This window comes from Erythrolamprus reginae, chromosome 2 (genome assembly GCF_031021105.1).
Source record: "Erythrolamprus reginae isolate rEryReg1 chromosome 2, rEryReg1.hap1, whole genome shotgun sequence".
NCBI classification, from domain to species: Eukaryota; Metazoa; Chordata; class Lepidosauria; order Squamata; family Dipsadidae; genus Erythrolamprus; species Erythrolamprus reginae.
The window spans coordinates 221,913,510-221,929,917 of NC_091951.1; the positions used below are offsets into that span (position 1 = coordinate 221,913,510).

Consider the following 16,408-nt stretch of genomic DNA (forward strand, 5'->3'; position numbering starts at 1 on the left):
CAGAAGGGAGCGGGTCACCCTAAACAGAGCGGCCGGGTGGGATTCCGTTGATGCAATCAAGGCGGCATGATATGCACATTTTACTGTCTTGAGTGCCACTTTGTAAGTCTTAATGTGAGCTCTTACAAGTGTTCAGTCGGATTCGGATTTACTCTTCCTCCGTCACTTCTCTAGATGTCTCTTCTGGCGTTTCAACAATCCTCTTTCAACTTAGTTTTCCAGTCCTAATACTGCCTGTTTAGCTTTCTGCACCATTCATTGTCTTTGGGGGAATTTTTCATCAGTCTTATGTTCTCTGTAGTCAATGCAGCTGTCTTGAAAGCTCTCCCTTGGTTTCTTTCACTTACGAAAAAAAAGAGGGCCAAGGATGGTTATACCAATAGGTTATAGGTGATAACCAGAGGTGGGTTCCTCCTGGTAATGATCCGCTGATGATGGCCTGATGAAGTCATGGAACCGGTTCAATTGATGCTGGTCTTTAGATGCCGTTATCTTTTTTTAAAAATAAATTTTGAGGGGGAGGGCGGTTAAAAAAAATTTTCTTCTGAGGATGCACAGAAGCCATTTTTATGGCACTGTGAATGTTGTCACCATCTTGTTTTTGGCTTTTTTTAATTTTTCAGCACTGATAATGTGCATGTGCGCCCATGAGGCGCATCAACATAACATAGGAGGAAGCAAATAGGTAGCAAGGTAAGTTAGAACCCACTCCTGGTGATAATCAGAAACCAACATGGGCTTGTTGAAAACAGATCATGCCAAAGAAATCTGATTTCATTCTTAGACAAATTAGTGGATTAGTGAAATGCTGTGGATATAGTATACTTAGATTTCAGTAAAGCATTTGATAAAGTAGACCACAATCTGTTTCTTGGTCAGCTAAAAAAATGTGGACTAGGCAACACCATGACCAGATGGTGACAAATCATACTCAACATATAGTCCTCAGTGGAACTACATCTACATGGAGAGAAATAAGCAGTGGGGACTCCAAGGTTCCCTTTTGGGCCCAATATTCTTCCATATCATTATAAATGATCTAGAAGGGGAAATTTGCAGATAACATTAAGCTGGCAGGAATAGACAACATACCAGAAGACAAGCTAAAGATCCAGAAAGGTCTTGACAGGCATGAACACTACATCCTATCTAACAACATGAAATTCAACCTAGATAAAAGTCAGGTTTTACATTTAGGCAAGGGAAAAAAATTCTGGAAGAATGCAGAGAACGGCAACAAGAATGATTAGGGGGTTGGAAACTAAAACTTATGAAGAACTATTACATGGATTGGATGTCTAATCTAATGGAAACAAAGAGTAGAAGAGATATGAAAGTAATGTTTCAATATTTGAGTGGCTCCTACAAAAATGAGGGATCAAACTATTAGCCAAAGCATCAAAAGGTGAGAGACAAAAAGCGAGAGACTATTAAAAGAAGCAACCTAGAACTAAGGAGAATTTTCCTAACAGTGAGAGCAATCAACCAAAGGAACAACTTGCTTTCAGACCTTGTGAGTGTACCATCACTAAAGGCTTTCAAAAAGAGATTAGATAATCGTTTATCTGAAATGGTATAAGGTGTCCTACTTGAGGAAGGGATTGGACTAGAAGACCTCCAAAGTCCCTCCCAACTCTGTTATTCTATGTTCTGTGGTTATGTATGGAATTTTGGAAACTATATCATTTAGTGAGCATAATTGTTAAAATACCACTTTGTTCTGATTTTCTTACTAGATATAATTTTTCAATAATAATTCAAGAAATTATAAGCAATGTGCTTTAATATATTCACACATACATCTAAAATTTATTTACCTGAATTATTCTGATTAAATTCTTTAGAAACTTTTTTTGAAATTAATTCTTGTCTCAGTTGTCTAGCAAACCTAGCAGGATTGTCCCATGGGATATAAGACACTTCATCATCACCACCAAGCATCTTGCCAGAACTTTTGAGACACCCAAAGTTATCGACTTTTGTCAGCTTCAAACTTTCAAAAGTAAAGACTCGAAAAGCTCGTTCAACTTCAGCCCAATTCATATGTTCTACAAGAAAATTAAGCCATAGAAAGAAAAATGACTGTTTAAATTGCTTGCATCCACTTTTCATTTTGTCAGAAATCTGTTCATATTCATAGGTGATTCAAATTTCTTCCAACCATTGCATTCCCAGAAGATATATATTTACATATTTTTGCTGATAAGTGCAAAAAAAGGGAGCCTAGTATATTTCGAGCTAGACATACTCTACCACGATTTGAACCTGCAGATACATAGATGATACCTTCATAATTTGGCCACATGGGAAAGAAAAACTGGACAACTTCCTCACACATCTCAACAGCCTAGACCCCAAAATACAATTCACCATGGAAATAGAAACCAACAACCAACTTCACTTTCTGGATATCCTAATCTACAAAAAAACCAATGGCTCCCTAGGACACACCATCTATCAGAAAATGTATGTATGCATGTGTGTGTGTGTGTGTGTGTGTGTGTGTGTGTATGTGTGTATAAATAAAATAAAGGATGAAATTATTCTATTTCCCAGAGCATGTATAAATTCAATATAACAAAGAAGATTTGGACTACTTTGGAAATAATAAGCCAATAAAAGAATAATATTACCATTGGTACAATAGTGCATGAGTTCATGAAGCCTGGCAAGGCGTTTGGTATTGTTGGCAGGTGATGGAAGGGGGAATTTAAGAAGTTCCATCAAAGGCAGCTTTTCCATCATTTCCTCTTCAATCTTTATTGGGTCTAAACCATCTTTTACCTTAAGTGAAGAGAAAAACGAAACTTTACTGATTGTACTATTGAAAGAAGGAATGAACAACTTTTCATACTGGGAAACATAAAAATGAATTTTGCTTTTTTTCTCTATCTCTTTGGGGCAGTTGCTTCCAGGGGAGATGATTGGTGCCACAAAAATAAGGCAACAAAGATGCATTATGCCTAGCAAAAGCTTCACATACTCATTTTGCTTCTTAGTTTTTTAAAAGCAAGGCCAGGTTTAAGTGTGATGTCCTAAAGTATACAATTCTTTAAACATACACTTTAGAAAATGAAAAAAACCTGATCCCACCTCTACATATTTTAATAACACAAGGTTATGTATTGCATATGCTAATGATAGCTTCTCAATTGATTGTGTTGGATAACATTTTGTACCATTTTATATATCCTACTATAGGATTGTCTATTGATGTTTCATTAGCAAAGATGTTAGAAATAAACAAAGAATTGCAAGAATTTTGGGGGGGAGGGTTGAGGGGGTATATATTTTTTTTATTTTTCTCCACCTTAAGATAAAACATATGCAAATAAAACACAATACCAATGTCTAACCGTATACATATTCAAAATTTGCATATCATTTATATACTTAAAGGAGCTTCTTTACTTTCTACTTTCATTTCAACTCCCATAACTTTATCCCTCCAACGTTAAAACTAATTAACAAATAAAAATATTTGAACAACAAAAAAAGAACAAATCCAATTAGCATTTTCAATATCTAACATTCCATGAATCCCATATTCTCAATTATTAAAAAGAAAAAGGAATTTCCATCACTCCAACAATTAAGCTAATTACCTAATAAAAATAAACTCAAACAATCCTTTAATTTTCAAATAACATTTTCTGTCATTTTATAAGTGACGGTATTAAGCGACTACTGGAGGGCGACCAGGGCGACCGACGAGAACCGGGATTGCCACAGAAAAAGAAGAACCTGGGATAAGATCAATCGAGGTAAAGAGACAGGACCTCAGAGTGCTGGTCAGTGGTAGTGGCCAGCACTGAGGAGGCTATCTTATCACTGTATTCAGAGATCTGGACATTTGCATTGGATTTTTCTAGAACTTGCCAGCTTGAAGTCTGGCGCCATCTTACTGCAGCTATTCTTAAGAACTTTTAGCTGCCTAATGACTAAGAACTATTAGCTAACAATTGATTCCCTATTTTTGTATATTTTTTATGTTTTAATCTTTATGTTTACTGTTTTTAGTTAATTTAATCTGGTTTTTTTTTTAAATTGATGGATAACTGGGGAGGGTGTAGCAATATGTTTGGAATGAATTATTGGTTTGAGTGGGATGGGTGGGGTAGGTGGGATTATGATATGGATGAAGTGAATGGGAATGGTATGAATGACATGTTTGGCCCACCTGACGTAGGAGAGGCAGGAGGGGAGGGGGCACCTATCTCTGGGGTGGCAGAGGGTCAGAATATCCCTGTGCTGCTGGGGAGAGGCAGATATGGTGGCAGCCACGGAGCTAGCCATTCCAGGGGAAGGAAGGATTGCTGCTTAATAGCGACCCCATGTTCCAGCTCCGTGAGCTCAACCCAGGGTACTGGTGATGGGTGTAACCTTGGCCCTGGGCTCAGGCTGCTGCTACTCTATGCCAGGTCGGTGGTAAATAAAGCTCTCCTCATCCGGGATTTGATCCTGGAGGAGGAGACCAACCTGGCATGTGTGGCTGAAACCTGGCTGGGACCAGAGGGAGGAGTTCCTCTCTCTGAAATCTGCCCAGCCAGGTTTCAGGTATGGCATTAGCTTCGACCCCAGGGAAGGGGGAGAGGAGTGGCTATTATAGCCAGGGAGAGCCTTTGCCTACTTTCCCGGGCAGCCGGCTTTGCTGGCCAGCACAGGGCAGCCGCCGCGACAACAACAACAATGGCCCCGTGGCAGCCGCTGCTGCCAAGAGCCCGAAGCCCGTTCTCCAGCATCAACTCCAGGCTTCGGGTGAGCAGAGCTGCGCATCGGCGGCAGGAGCTGTTGGGAAGGCAGACCCGGCGCCTCTGCCGGGAAGGGCTTTCAAAGAGGCCCTGAAGGGGAACAGGGCGGTCCCTGCCTCCTGTGTCAGCAGTGAGGTGGCCACGCCAACCGGGGCGAAAGAATGCTGGAGTTGCACGGAAAGCGGCACCCGCTGGTGGGGCCTGGTCTGAGAGGAGTCGCCGCTGTCGCTGCACCAATGGCAGCTGCTGTGGGGGCAGAGCAAAGGGGAGGGCGTGGAGGCGGTACCTGCCGGAGAAGCGGAGAGAGAGAGAAGTGGAGGTGTGCTCGCCTTGTGCCGCGGGGGGGAGGCAGTGGAGGTCATGGGTTTGCAAGCAGCTGCGAGGTGGCCATGCCGGCCGGGGAGGGAGAAGGCTAGAGTTGCACGGAAAGCGGCACCCGCTGGTGGGGCCTAGTCCGAGAGGGAAAGAGAAATGGAGAGGAAGAAAGGAGGGAGGGAGGGAGGGAAGGAAGGAAGGAAGAGAGAGAAAGGGGGGAAGAAAGAGAGGGAGAGAGAGATAGAAAGTGAGAGAGAGAAAGAGGGAGCGAGAAAGAAAGAGGAGAGAGAGAAAGGGAGAGAGAGAAAGAAAGAGGGAGAGATAGAGAGAGAGAAAGAGGGAGAGATAGAAAGAGGGAGTGAGAGAAAGAGAGAGAAGAGAAAGAAAGCAAGAGAGAGAAAGAGAAAGAATGGTAGAGAGAAAGAGGGAGAGATAGAAAGAGAGTGAGTGAGAGAAAGAGAGAGAAAGAAAAGAGAGAGAAAGAAAGATAGGGAAAGAGAAAGGAAGAGGAGAGATAGAATGGGAGATTGAGAAAGGGAGAAATAGAGAAAGGGGGAGAGAAAGTGTGAGAGATACAAAGAGGGAGAGTTAGAAAGAGAGTGAGTAAGAGAAAGAGGGAAGAGAGAGAGAGAAAGCAAGAGAGAAAGAAAAAGAGAGAGGGACAGAGAGAAAAAAGAATGAGAGAGAGAGAGGGAGAGATGAAAAGAGAGAGAGAGAAATGAGAAAATGATGGAGGGAAAGAATGAGGGAGAGGAAAATGAAACAAATGAGAGAAAAGGAAGAGGGAAGAGAGAAGTGGAGAGGAAGGAGGGAGGGAAGGAAGGAAGGAGAAATGGAGGGAGTTTGTTTATTAAAGTTTAAATTTACTTGTTAATAAAGAAGTATAAATTACTTTATTACTTAATTATTAATTAATTAATTACTTATTACTTCTTTATTTTAAATATTGCATTTGTTCCCATTTTGTTTTTTACTTTAAATAAGGTATGTGCAGTGTGCATAGGGATTTGTTCATAGGGTTTTTTTATAGTCCGGCCCTCCAACAGTCTGAGGGACAGTGAACTGACCCCCTGTGTAAAAGGTTTGGGGACCCCTGATCTAAGCCCTCAACAGTCGGGGGTCAGGCCCAGCTACAGCATGGAAACTGCTTTGGTCGCGTTGATGGATGATCTCTGGCGGGTCCGGAACAGGGGTTTATCCGCTGTCCTGGTGCTTCTTGACCTCTCAGCGGCTTTCAATACCATCGACCATGGTATCCTTCTGCACCAGCTGAAGGAGTTGGGAGAGGGAGGCACTGTCCTTCAGTAGTTCTCCTCCTACCTCTCCGGTCGGTCGCAGTCGGTGTTAGTCAGAGGGGAGAGGTCGACCTTTAAGTTTCTCCCTTGTGGGGTGCCTCAGGGGTCAGTCCTCTTCCCCCTGCTATTCAATATCTACATGAAACCGCTGGGTGAGATCATCCAGGGGCATGGGGTGAGGTATCATCAATATGCTGATGATACCCAGCTGTACATCTCCACCCCATGTCCAGTCAACGAAGCAGTGGAAGTGTTGTGCTGGTGCCTGGAGGCTGTTAGGGTCTGGATGGGTGTCAACAGACTCAAACTCAACCTGGATAAGACAGAGTGGCTGTGGGTCTTGCCTCCCAAGGACAATTCCATCTGTCCGTCCATCACCCTGGGGGGCGGGGAATTATTGACCTCCTCAGAGAGAGTCCACAACTTGGGCGTCCTCCTCGATCCACAGCTCACATTAGAGAACCATCTTTCAGCTGTGGCGAGGGGGCATTTGCCCAGGTTCGCCTGGTGCACCAGTTGCGGCCCTACCTGGACCAGGAGTCACTGGTCACAGTCACTCATGCCCTCATCACCTCGAGGTTCGACTACTGTAATGCTCTCTACATGGGGCTACCTCTGAAGAGTGCTTGGAAACTTCAGATCGTGCAGAATGCAGCTGCAAGAGCAATCATGAGTTTCCCTAGGTATGCCTGTGGGCCTTCTCCGGGTCCCATCAACTAAACAATGTTGTTTGACCGGGCCCAGGGAAAGAGCCTTCTCTGTGGTGGCCCCGACCCTCTGGAATCAACTCCCCCCAGAGATTAGGATTGCCCCCACCCTCCTTGCCTTTCATAAACTCCTTAAAACCCACCTACGTCGTCAGGCATGGAGAAATTGATTCCCCTGGGCTGTTTCTGTTTTATGTATGGTTTATATGAGATGTATGATTGCTTTTTATATTAAGGGTTTTTAAATTCTTTTAAAACATAATATAAAAAATAATAAACAAAAGAAGGACTACTATACAGTAGTAGTAGAGGCAAAATTATATAGTTGGATAGAAAAAAAATTAATTGTTTTAATCAATTGGATTTGTACTGTTTTATTGTTGTGAGCCGCTCCGAGTCTTCGGAGAGGGGCGGCATACAAATTTAATAAAATAAATAAGTAAGCGAGCGAGCGAGCGAATAAATAAATAAATAAATAAATAAACATTTTTTTTAAAAAAGCAGGCTTGTATTTCCCCCCTTGTGTTTGAAATCTTTAGTAGCCTCTTGTGACCAGTTTCTAAAATCATAAAGACATATCTTTATATGATATACAACAACCCAGGTAGACTAAAATATCTGTTTCCTAAAAAAAGCTATTTATTTCAAATAGTCAATCGCAAAATTTTATGGTAAAAATCAATATTCCAAATTTATTTGCACCTTTAACCTGTTTCTAATTGTCTTAGATCAAAATCTTATTTCGTTTGTTGTTTATCAAATTCTTTATGCTCTTAGGCTTATAGTTACCGTAATTCAGAGTTGAAGATAAACTTACTACTGACTTTTCCAATTTGTTATTCTGAAAAGTCTCTCACAACTTTAAGATAGGGAAGAGATTAGACAGAGATTTTAGTGAACTTTGGATTCTTTAAAAAGCTGTGCTATGATTGCAAGCAAGATAACTAACTTCTTCGTCACCTGGCTTTCAGCCTGCAGAAAACTGCTTTCATGTGGTTGGCTCATGAGGAGCAGTCATCCAGACAACACATGTATCATCTCCCATCCTGTCTTTGTCTACTTGTTTGTATCATGGTAGTAAATTCCACTTTCAGGGAAATGTCTCCAGTCTGCCATACCCCTCCACAAAATCCCATGCATACATTTCTTTAAATTAGGTCATCATTTACTGTTAATATCAATTAACATTTCTGTTAAAATATTGTGTCTTGAATCTGGATCTTTAAAAAGTATACTTAAGTTTTACCCTAAAAATCAATACATATTTATACACTAAGAGGTTTATTTTTTTTTTCTTGGTTTTCATGATTTTTAGCTTTTGTCTTGATTTTCAAGATACAGTAGAAAAAATAAAGTAAAATTGTTCTTAAAAGCAACTTATGAGACATTTTGGTATTTTACATTGGGGAATCTAACCAGATGTAATAATTTTATTATTAGATTTATATGAGCACATATTTTACCTTTGTAGAGAAGTGAAGGTACTTACAGTTTATATATTCTTTTGGAATTTGGCAAATTTATAATGAAGTATTCTTTCTTTTGTTTTTCTGTTTTTGTATTATTAATGGGGGAAATGTTATATTATACCTTTAGGTAGTGTAGCTTCCGAGACAAATTATCATGATAGTTTAATATTAGAGGCCCTTTGGGAGTCATAACTTTTTCATCATTTTCAGGATAAAACGAATTGTACAGCTCCTGTCAAAAGAAAGGAAGCATGCATTTAAAATGTATTTTATAATTTTTATAAAAGTATTAAATTTTATACAAGTATTAAATCAGACAATACAAACTATTTTTTCATTCTCAGGAAGGGCAAGTGAAGGTAGAATCGAAACAATATGACTGGCAATGGTATGATCCAATCCATCTTCACGTGGCAGTGGAGACACTTGGCTTGGTGGTGTAAGATTTTCTTCTGATGCAACAACCTAGCACAAATATTTTATTTCATTATTCCAATGCTCTGGGATAAAAACATGTTGAAGGAGTTATTAAAGATATTAGAGTTACAGAAGTTGTACCATCAATACAGGTAATCCTTGACCAAGAGGTGCTTTTTCAAGAGGCAACTGGATTTTCTGATTTTTTTCTTTGAAGATGTTTCACTTCTCATCCAATAAGCTTCTTCAGCTCTGACTGGATAGTAGGGAATGGAAGAAGGCATCAAAGAAGCCATCTAAGTCAAAATTGAACAGCTTTCTCTTAACAAAAGAGGAGGGATACGACATCATCTACTTCCATTCTACAACACAGTTCCAAGAAGGGTCAACAGCCGTTTGCATCACTCAGGTTACCCTGATGACATAGATATACCTCAAGGTGACCTTAATGACTCGTGAAAAGAATGCAACTGACCAGCTGTTGGCAAGGAGTATAAAACCTTCTATTCCTCACTATCCTGTCAGAGCTCTTGAAAAAAGCACTCTTGGGACAACCATGACCTGGATGTAACTCAAGGACTACCTGACTGAGAATCTCCACAGACAAATAATCCTCAATTTACAACAGTAATGGGGCATGCCCATTTTGGTTGTAAGGTGGGATGATGATAATTGAAATTTGTTAAAAGGCGGAAGATTTATACGATCTGAAGAGAAACCATCCAACATCACCCCAATGAATGTGTTAAATTAATGTAGGGATGAATGTGCATGAGGTGCCTTAGGGATGCCTGCCTTCGGCCTCCCCCAATCTGAGATATCCCTGTACTACTTTTACTACTACTACTTTTCCTTGGGGTCCCCACAGCCATCTCCAACCCTGACAATTCCTTGCTTATCTTCTGGAGATCTTCAGAACTTAGACTGTGGGCCATTCTTACTGGGCCATATGGAGTAGCCGTTTGCAAAGTGACCTTGTCAAAGCGTTATTTCTTACACTTTCTGCTTTTCTACATGGCCTCTTTAACTGAAAACAGGATAATGAGCCACAGTTTGTGCTTTGCAATTTCTACATTTCCTAGAAAAAAGTTTTTAAATGAAGATTTAAGAAATACTGCTTTGCCAAGGTCAATTTGCAAACGGCTACTCCATATGGCCCAGTAAGAATGGTCCATGGTCTGAATTCTGCAGTTCTACTTTTGAGTTAAAGAGATCTTAATCAGGTGACCTGTTCAAACATTAGGCCTCACATAGCCTTCCCTACCCTGAGATACCTCGTGCCTTTAAGGACCACACATTTGGGTGATAGTAGGGAATGATCATGTTCAAGTTATGCAATTCATTCCTATGAATCCTCAGGTTATGCATGTAATTGGCAGGCTCCATTACATTCCTAACTCAAGAACTACCTGTAAAGCCTATGTTTGCTTACCTGCTGCAACATACACTCCAATAATAAGGCAACAGAAACCACTTCATCAGGGACACAGCTCAGGAGATCATTGTAGTACCTCATGTCTACATCTTTAATAATAAAAATAAACTTTAAAAATGTATTTAAACATTTAGGTATACAGCACTACCAATAAATACAATCTAGTATTTTATACACCTGTGGAAATAGCTACATCTCAAACTAAGGAAGTGGTTCCATTTGTAATAGGCATTTTTGTTTGAGGTCAAAGAAAGCAACTGAAGGGTTTTTCTCTCAATGTAATCTAGTTTAAAGATACTTTCAGTTGATATGTCCGGCAATCCTGCTCATACTTTGCTTAATCCTTAAAATGTAAAGAGGAGTTCATTTACTGACTCAATTACTCTACATGATCTCTTCTGTTTCTTCAAGTCATGCTGCCTCTTGATTTTTCTAAGAGGATGAGAAGCCAACAAGCAATACTAGCAAATATTCGGAAAGCATGCAATCCATTCCATGTTTAACATTACTGCAATGAAAATTTACTTCACTGAAACCCTCATATCCATGCCCTGTTATCGACGTGGAAAAAGATTTGTAACAATCTGCACAAAGCACAGGGAATGGCATTGAAGGACAGGAAGAAAAATTGTTATAAGAGCAATGGCCAGAATTAGAGCAGTTCCAAGAAACTAGACAAAACACAAGTGTTCAAACACTTAGCCATACAAAAATCAAGTGAGGCAAGTGGAAAACACATTCAAACTTGCAAGATTCTGTTAGAATAAAAGCAGCATTGACCTACATTACACTGATTTCTTTATTTCATAGGGCTGGTATGGCACTTCAGGATTTTTGTTTTTTCATACATATTCTATAGTGCCAGACTCATTATGAGAATTATTCAGCTTAACTGGGCATTTTAAATGTAACCATTTCATCTTAAATTCAATGAGTACCACAACTGCTGTTTATCTGCCAATGTTTATCATATTATTAGGGATTGTTTTTTCATTGTTTGATTACGTACAGCCCTCAATTTTAAAAAAAACTTTTTAAACTTTAACTTCCTAAGTGCAGGGTCAAATTGGTGTCATGGTTAATAGTGCTAGTCTAGGAGTAGGGCGACTCATGTTCCTATTCTCCCCAACCCGAAAAGCCAACAGAGTTAGATGAGGAAATTAAAAAGAATTCTACCAAGTACTAGAAAAACATTTTCAACAAATGTTGCCAAAAACCCTGAATGGACCTCATTAGGATTTAAGACTGATTTACAGGACTATAATAACAATCTTATAACTTATTATTACAATGGATATTTACCCTGGCTTTGAATAGCCTGGAAATACCGTATAGAGTACCTGACAACAAATTTAAGCATGTTGGTAATCTAATTTGCAAGCTGTATGTTCTAGTCTCCTGCTGAAGAATTTGTTAGTCCCTCACAGAGCTCTAGGAATATGGTTTTACTACTTAACCATTTTGTGGTAAAGTATGAAATATAAGTAGTCAGTGTCTATTGAAGAACAGGGATTACATTATTCAAGGGACTCAGATTTGTCTTATCTACCTTCTGGAATATGTCAATAATCTTCACAAATTGTACTTTATGTTTATAGAGCTAGAGAAAATGCTTTCAGCAGTTAATGATCAATGGCAACAGGGATAGAAAATTCTGAGGTTATTTGTCATATTAATGCATACATTCAACTATATTGAGAACCCTGGAATGAAAAGACCATCAGAAATATCCCTATGGCTATCACCAAAGATTTGCACAATGTTATACTGCATGCTTTCCTAGATCAGTGAAAAGGAATTGTTCTGATAATTTTTGCGCAATAACTTAAGTTACTTAAATGTACCTGCAGTTAAAACTGGCGGTGCCACAGGCTCATCTACAGTTGGTTTTTTTTTTGTAACTGGGGTAACGGGAACAGTCACAGGTATCTAGTGAAAGAAAATAACTCATGTTTATGCTTTAATCTGGTTACAGCTGAAAAAATGAATAAAATTATGTGTGGAAGACCCCTAATATCCCTCTGGGCACACTGAGGGATGTAAGTGGATTTAAAATATTTCTTTGAAAGAATGTGTGGTAGTGGCTTCCTTGAGAGAAGCAATAGAGCATCTGCTCTTGAAGTGACCTTATCTTGATTTACACATAATTAACACTCTTCAGGGTTCAAAACTGGGCAAGGTTAGTGCTAGCAAATGACTTTTACCTGGACTAGAAGGGAATAAATATCCCCCCTCTAATCCTATTAGATCTCTTAACATTATATGACTGCAATGACCAGAATGAACAGAGCCGGGGTGGCGCAGCAGGTAGAGTGCTGTACTGCAGGCCACTGAAGCTAACTGTAGATCTGCAGGTCAGCGGTTCAAATCTCATCACCAGCTCAAGGTTGACCTCAGCCTTCCACCCTTACAAGGTGGGTAAAATGAGGACCCGAATTGTGGGGGCAATATGCTGCTCTGTTAAAAGGTGCTATTGATAACATGTTGTAAGCCGCCCTGAGTCTAAGGAGAAGGGTGGCAAAAAAATCAAATCAATAAAATAAATAAATAAATAAATAAATGGTTTCCTCCTGGATCATTAGTGACAGCTGGAAGTGAGATTGCTGTTTTATGATGATTCAACTTCTTCATAACAGAGCAGGTATAGTCAATAGTTATTGTCCGGGGAAGTGATCCTGTCCATGGCCATACTATAGATACTGCTATGGCTCATTTTTATTCCCTCCTGCTATTCAACATCTAGGTAAAACTGCCGGGAGAAGTAATCAATCAGTTCAGGATGATGTGTCATCAATAAACTTGTGGTTAATTGCTCAATCAGTGCTGCAGCCTGAGAAATGAGAGAGGCAGGAACCCAAAGCAGACCTTCTTGGTGGTGGCTGTTTGACAGTGGAAAAGCTTATTCCCAATGCAGACTTCCTTCACACTGCTGAGTTTCAGAAAGGTATTTGAGGTCTAGCAGTTGAACTTGGGCTAACTTTTTTTATTGGTTTTAATAGACTATCCAATTCCTTTATTTAATTTTTTTTAAAGTAATTTTAATTGAATGTTTCTCATTGGGATTGGTGGCATTGCTTTTATTTCTTTATCTGTTGTCTGAAGACTATCTACCCTGTTTCCCCGATAGTAAGACACCCCCGATTGTAAGACGTATCGGGGGTTTCAGGGGGGTCGGCTAATATAAGCCGTACCCCGAAAGTAAGACATATGTCTTACTTTTGGGGAAACACGGGGGTATTGCCGGGGGGGAGCCCGATGACGTCGCTTCCAAGCTCCCCGCGCACCCCTCGCCTTCGCATCGCCGCGGCGCCACCGCCTCTTCCCCTGCCGAGGCTCGGCTGCAAGCGGCTAGCGAGGCCGACCGGCTCCGAGGCGAGCGGCCAGAGCTGCGCCCTCCTTCGCCCGCCTCCTTTCCGGCAGCTCGCCGCGGTGCCACCGCCTCTTCCCTTGCCGAGGCTCGGCTGCAAGCGGCCAGCGAGGCAGGGGAAGAGGCGGTGGCGCCACGGCGAGCTGCCGGAAAGGAGGCGGGCGAAGGAGGGCACAGCTCCGGCCGCTCGCCTCGGAGCCGGTCGGCCTCGCTGGCCGCTTGCAGCCGAGCCTCGGCAGGGGAAGAGGCGGTGGCGCCGGTGGCTCAGCTGCAAGCGGCCAGCGAGGACGACCAGCTCCGAGGAGAGCGGCCGGAGCTGCGCCCTCCTTCGCCCGCCTCCTTTCCAGCAGCTCCCTGCGCGCCCCTCGCCTTCGCCTCGCCGCGGCGCCACCGCCTCTTCCCCTGCCGAGGCTCGGCTGCAAGCGGCCAGCGAGGCAGGGGAAGAGGCGGTGGCGCCGCGGCGAGGCGAAGGCGAGGGGCGTGCGGGGAGCTGCCGGAAAGGAGGCGGGCGAAGGAGGGCGCAGCTCCAGCCGCTCGCCTCTGAGCCGGTCGGCCTCGCTGGCCGCTTGCAGCCGAGCCTCGGCAGGGGAAGAGGCGGTGGCGCTGGTGGCTCGGCTGCAAGCGGCCAGCGAGGTCGACCGGCTCCGAGGCGAGCGGCCGGAGCTGCGCCCTCCTTCACCCGCCTCCTTTCCAATGTAAGACATACCCCGAAAGTAAGACGTAGTGGGGCTTTTGGGGTTAAAAATAAAGTAAGACACTGTCTTACTTTCGGGGAAACACGGTATCATTTGGGATATGCTGCTATATTAATTTTGCAATAAAAAATAAATATCTTGCCATCTAGAAGGTTATTAGTAATATTCAGTAAATTGAAGGAGCAATTCAACACTTATTCACTAGATTTAACTTTGAACTATGATATAGGTCTTAACAATATCCAAATGATGGGATTTTGAGCAAAATGTATTTCTATACCAGATTATATATAGAATATTACAATATTTTTGGCTATTTACCACAAACCTCTATTTTACTCTTCTTTTCTACTTCAGGTATATTAATAAATTTAGTTGCTTTCAAGTAGTACTGGTGTTGTCTTTTCCAATCCAGGCAGTCATACATTAAACAAGCAACAGTTTCAAAGATTTCTGTTCCAGTTTCAAGCTATGTAATAGAAGACAAAGAAATGAGTTTACAATAGTTATTTGCTGATTCATTTTGTATCCCAGCTTTCTATTGTTCTACCCAAGTCAGCACTTAAGTAAAAGCCACAGGCAAATGAAGTAAAATGTTTGTTTGTTTTGTCTAGTACATAATGTAGGTTTGAGAGGATAAATCAGAGTAATATACATCAATAGAAGATAAGAAGAACATTAGGGATAAACATAAAAGAGACATTAGGACATTAGGGCAAGGGACGGAAGGCATGCTGGTGCACTTATGCATCCAATTTAACAATATAAAAATTTAATGAAATATATTTTGTTCTGGTCAGAATGGTTAAAAGGTTTAAATTATTAATATTCCTTTTTATTTTGGAAGAATTACTATAAAAAGTTATTCCATCCATTAGTATTGTAGATAGCTGTCTCTTTAACCTATTATAATTCAAGAATCCAATCTTCACAGATCATTGCTAAAAATTATTCCTCCTCAGCACCACCACATCCATTGTAGAGAATTTTTTCATGGGGAATTCTTTTGATTTGTAAAAGAAATTTGCACATTGTCCTACAGGAGAACAAATGGGATCACAAATATTTTTAAGCAATTAGTTTCTTCCTTCTGGATTGCCCATCTGTACTATTTACATTTCTAAGTCTGGTTATACATGTTTATTTCAGCTGTGTCCAGACAACTTTGGAACATTTTCAAACATTTTATTTCACTTTGATAGATTAAAAACTGTAATACATCTTTATCATAATTTGCATTATTTTCTCCTATTATGCCAAGCAATTTATTTGACAATAAACTTTGTCAAGAGGTATATAAGAACACAGGAAATACAATAAGGTCAATGATCAGGACCAGAAATTATTCAATGGTATGACTGTGAACATCAGTCTGAGAAATGAAGCTTAAGAATACCCCTTTGCCATATAGTTTGATCCATTAGAGAAAACAAATCAGAAGCAGCAAAATTCCAAAACTCTACTTCATCTAACTCATTACCTGCCACAGTGTCAGGCACATTTCCCCTTAAAATGCTTACTCACAAGGAACTATGGCCATTGGCAGTAAGTAAAGAAAGTTTATGGCGCTAGGATGATGGGTCTGAATTAGAGACAAATGTTGAAACACTTTATGTCCCTAAACCCAACAAGGATGCCCTTTTGTATAAGAACAGCTACTAACCACTAAGTCATTGTTGCTCCAGTCCATAGGAAAGGAAGACTCCTGGACTTTGTGATACAGTCTGGCTATCTGAAAAATATTTGATCCTGGTTTTCCATTGCTGAGGATTGGCTCCACATATTTCCAGAATGTTTCCAAGTCTTTATCTGTTTTTTGCTTCTTTTTGATTTCAGATTCTACATTTTGAATTTCATCAGAAACAGATTAATGTGCTATATTTGTATGACCATGCCTAAAATGAAATCTACATTGATGAAAAAGAAAACTAACATTTATTCACTCCTGCTACTAATT

At 40.8% G+C, this 16,408-nt stretch overlaps 1 protein-coding gene across 22 annotated transcripts in view; it reads right to left on the bottom strand.

The window, feature by feature from the left end:
* Window positions 1–16,408, bottom strand: part of SPAG17 (sperm associated antigen 17) — a 130,528-nt gene that overhangs the window by 85,543 nt on the left and 28,577 nt on the right. For 20 of the 22 annotated variants that reach the window (XR_011558223.1, XR_011558222.1, XR_011558221.1 and 17 more), the window contains exons 7-14: window positions 16,115–16,290; window positions 14,780–14,920; window positions 12,234–12,318; window positions 10,387–10,478; window positions 8,865–9,002; window positions 8,659–8,769; window positions 2,634–2,784; window positions 1,818–2,048 (exon numbers count right to left, since the gene is read on the bottom strand). Coding sequence is in view for 16 of the 22 variants with exons in the window: in XM_070741989.1 (XP_070598090.1) it covers window positions 1,818–2,048; window positions 2,634–2,784; window positions 8,659–8,769; window positions 8,865–9,002; window positions 10,387–10,478; window positions 12,234–12,318; window positions 14,780–14,920; window positions 16,115–16,290 (1,125 nt within the window). In the remaining 6 variants the exon portion in view is untranslated. The remainder of the gene's footprint in view (window positions 1–1,817; window positions 2,049–2,633; window positions 2,785–8,658; window positions 8,770–8,864; window positions 9,003–10,386; window positions 10,479–12,233; window positions 12,319–14,779; window positions 14,921–16,114; window positions 16,291–16,408) is intronic. The other 2 variants (XM_070741991.1, XM_070741996.1) reach the window with 2 other exon arrangements.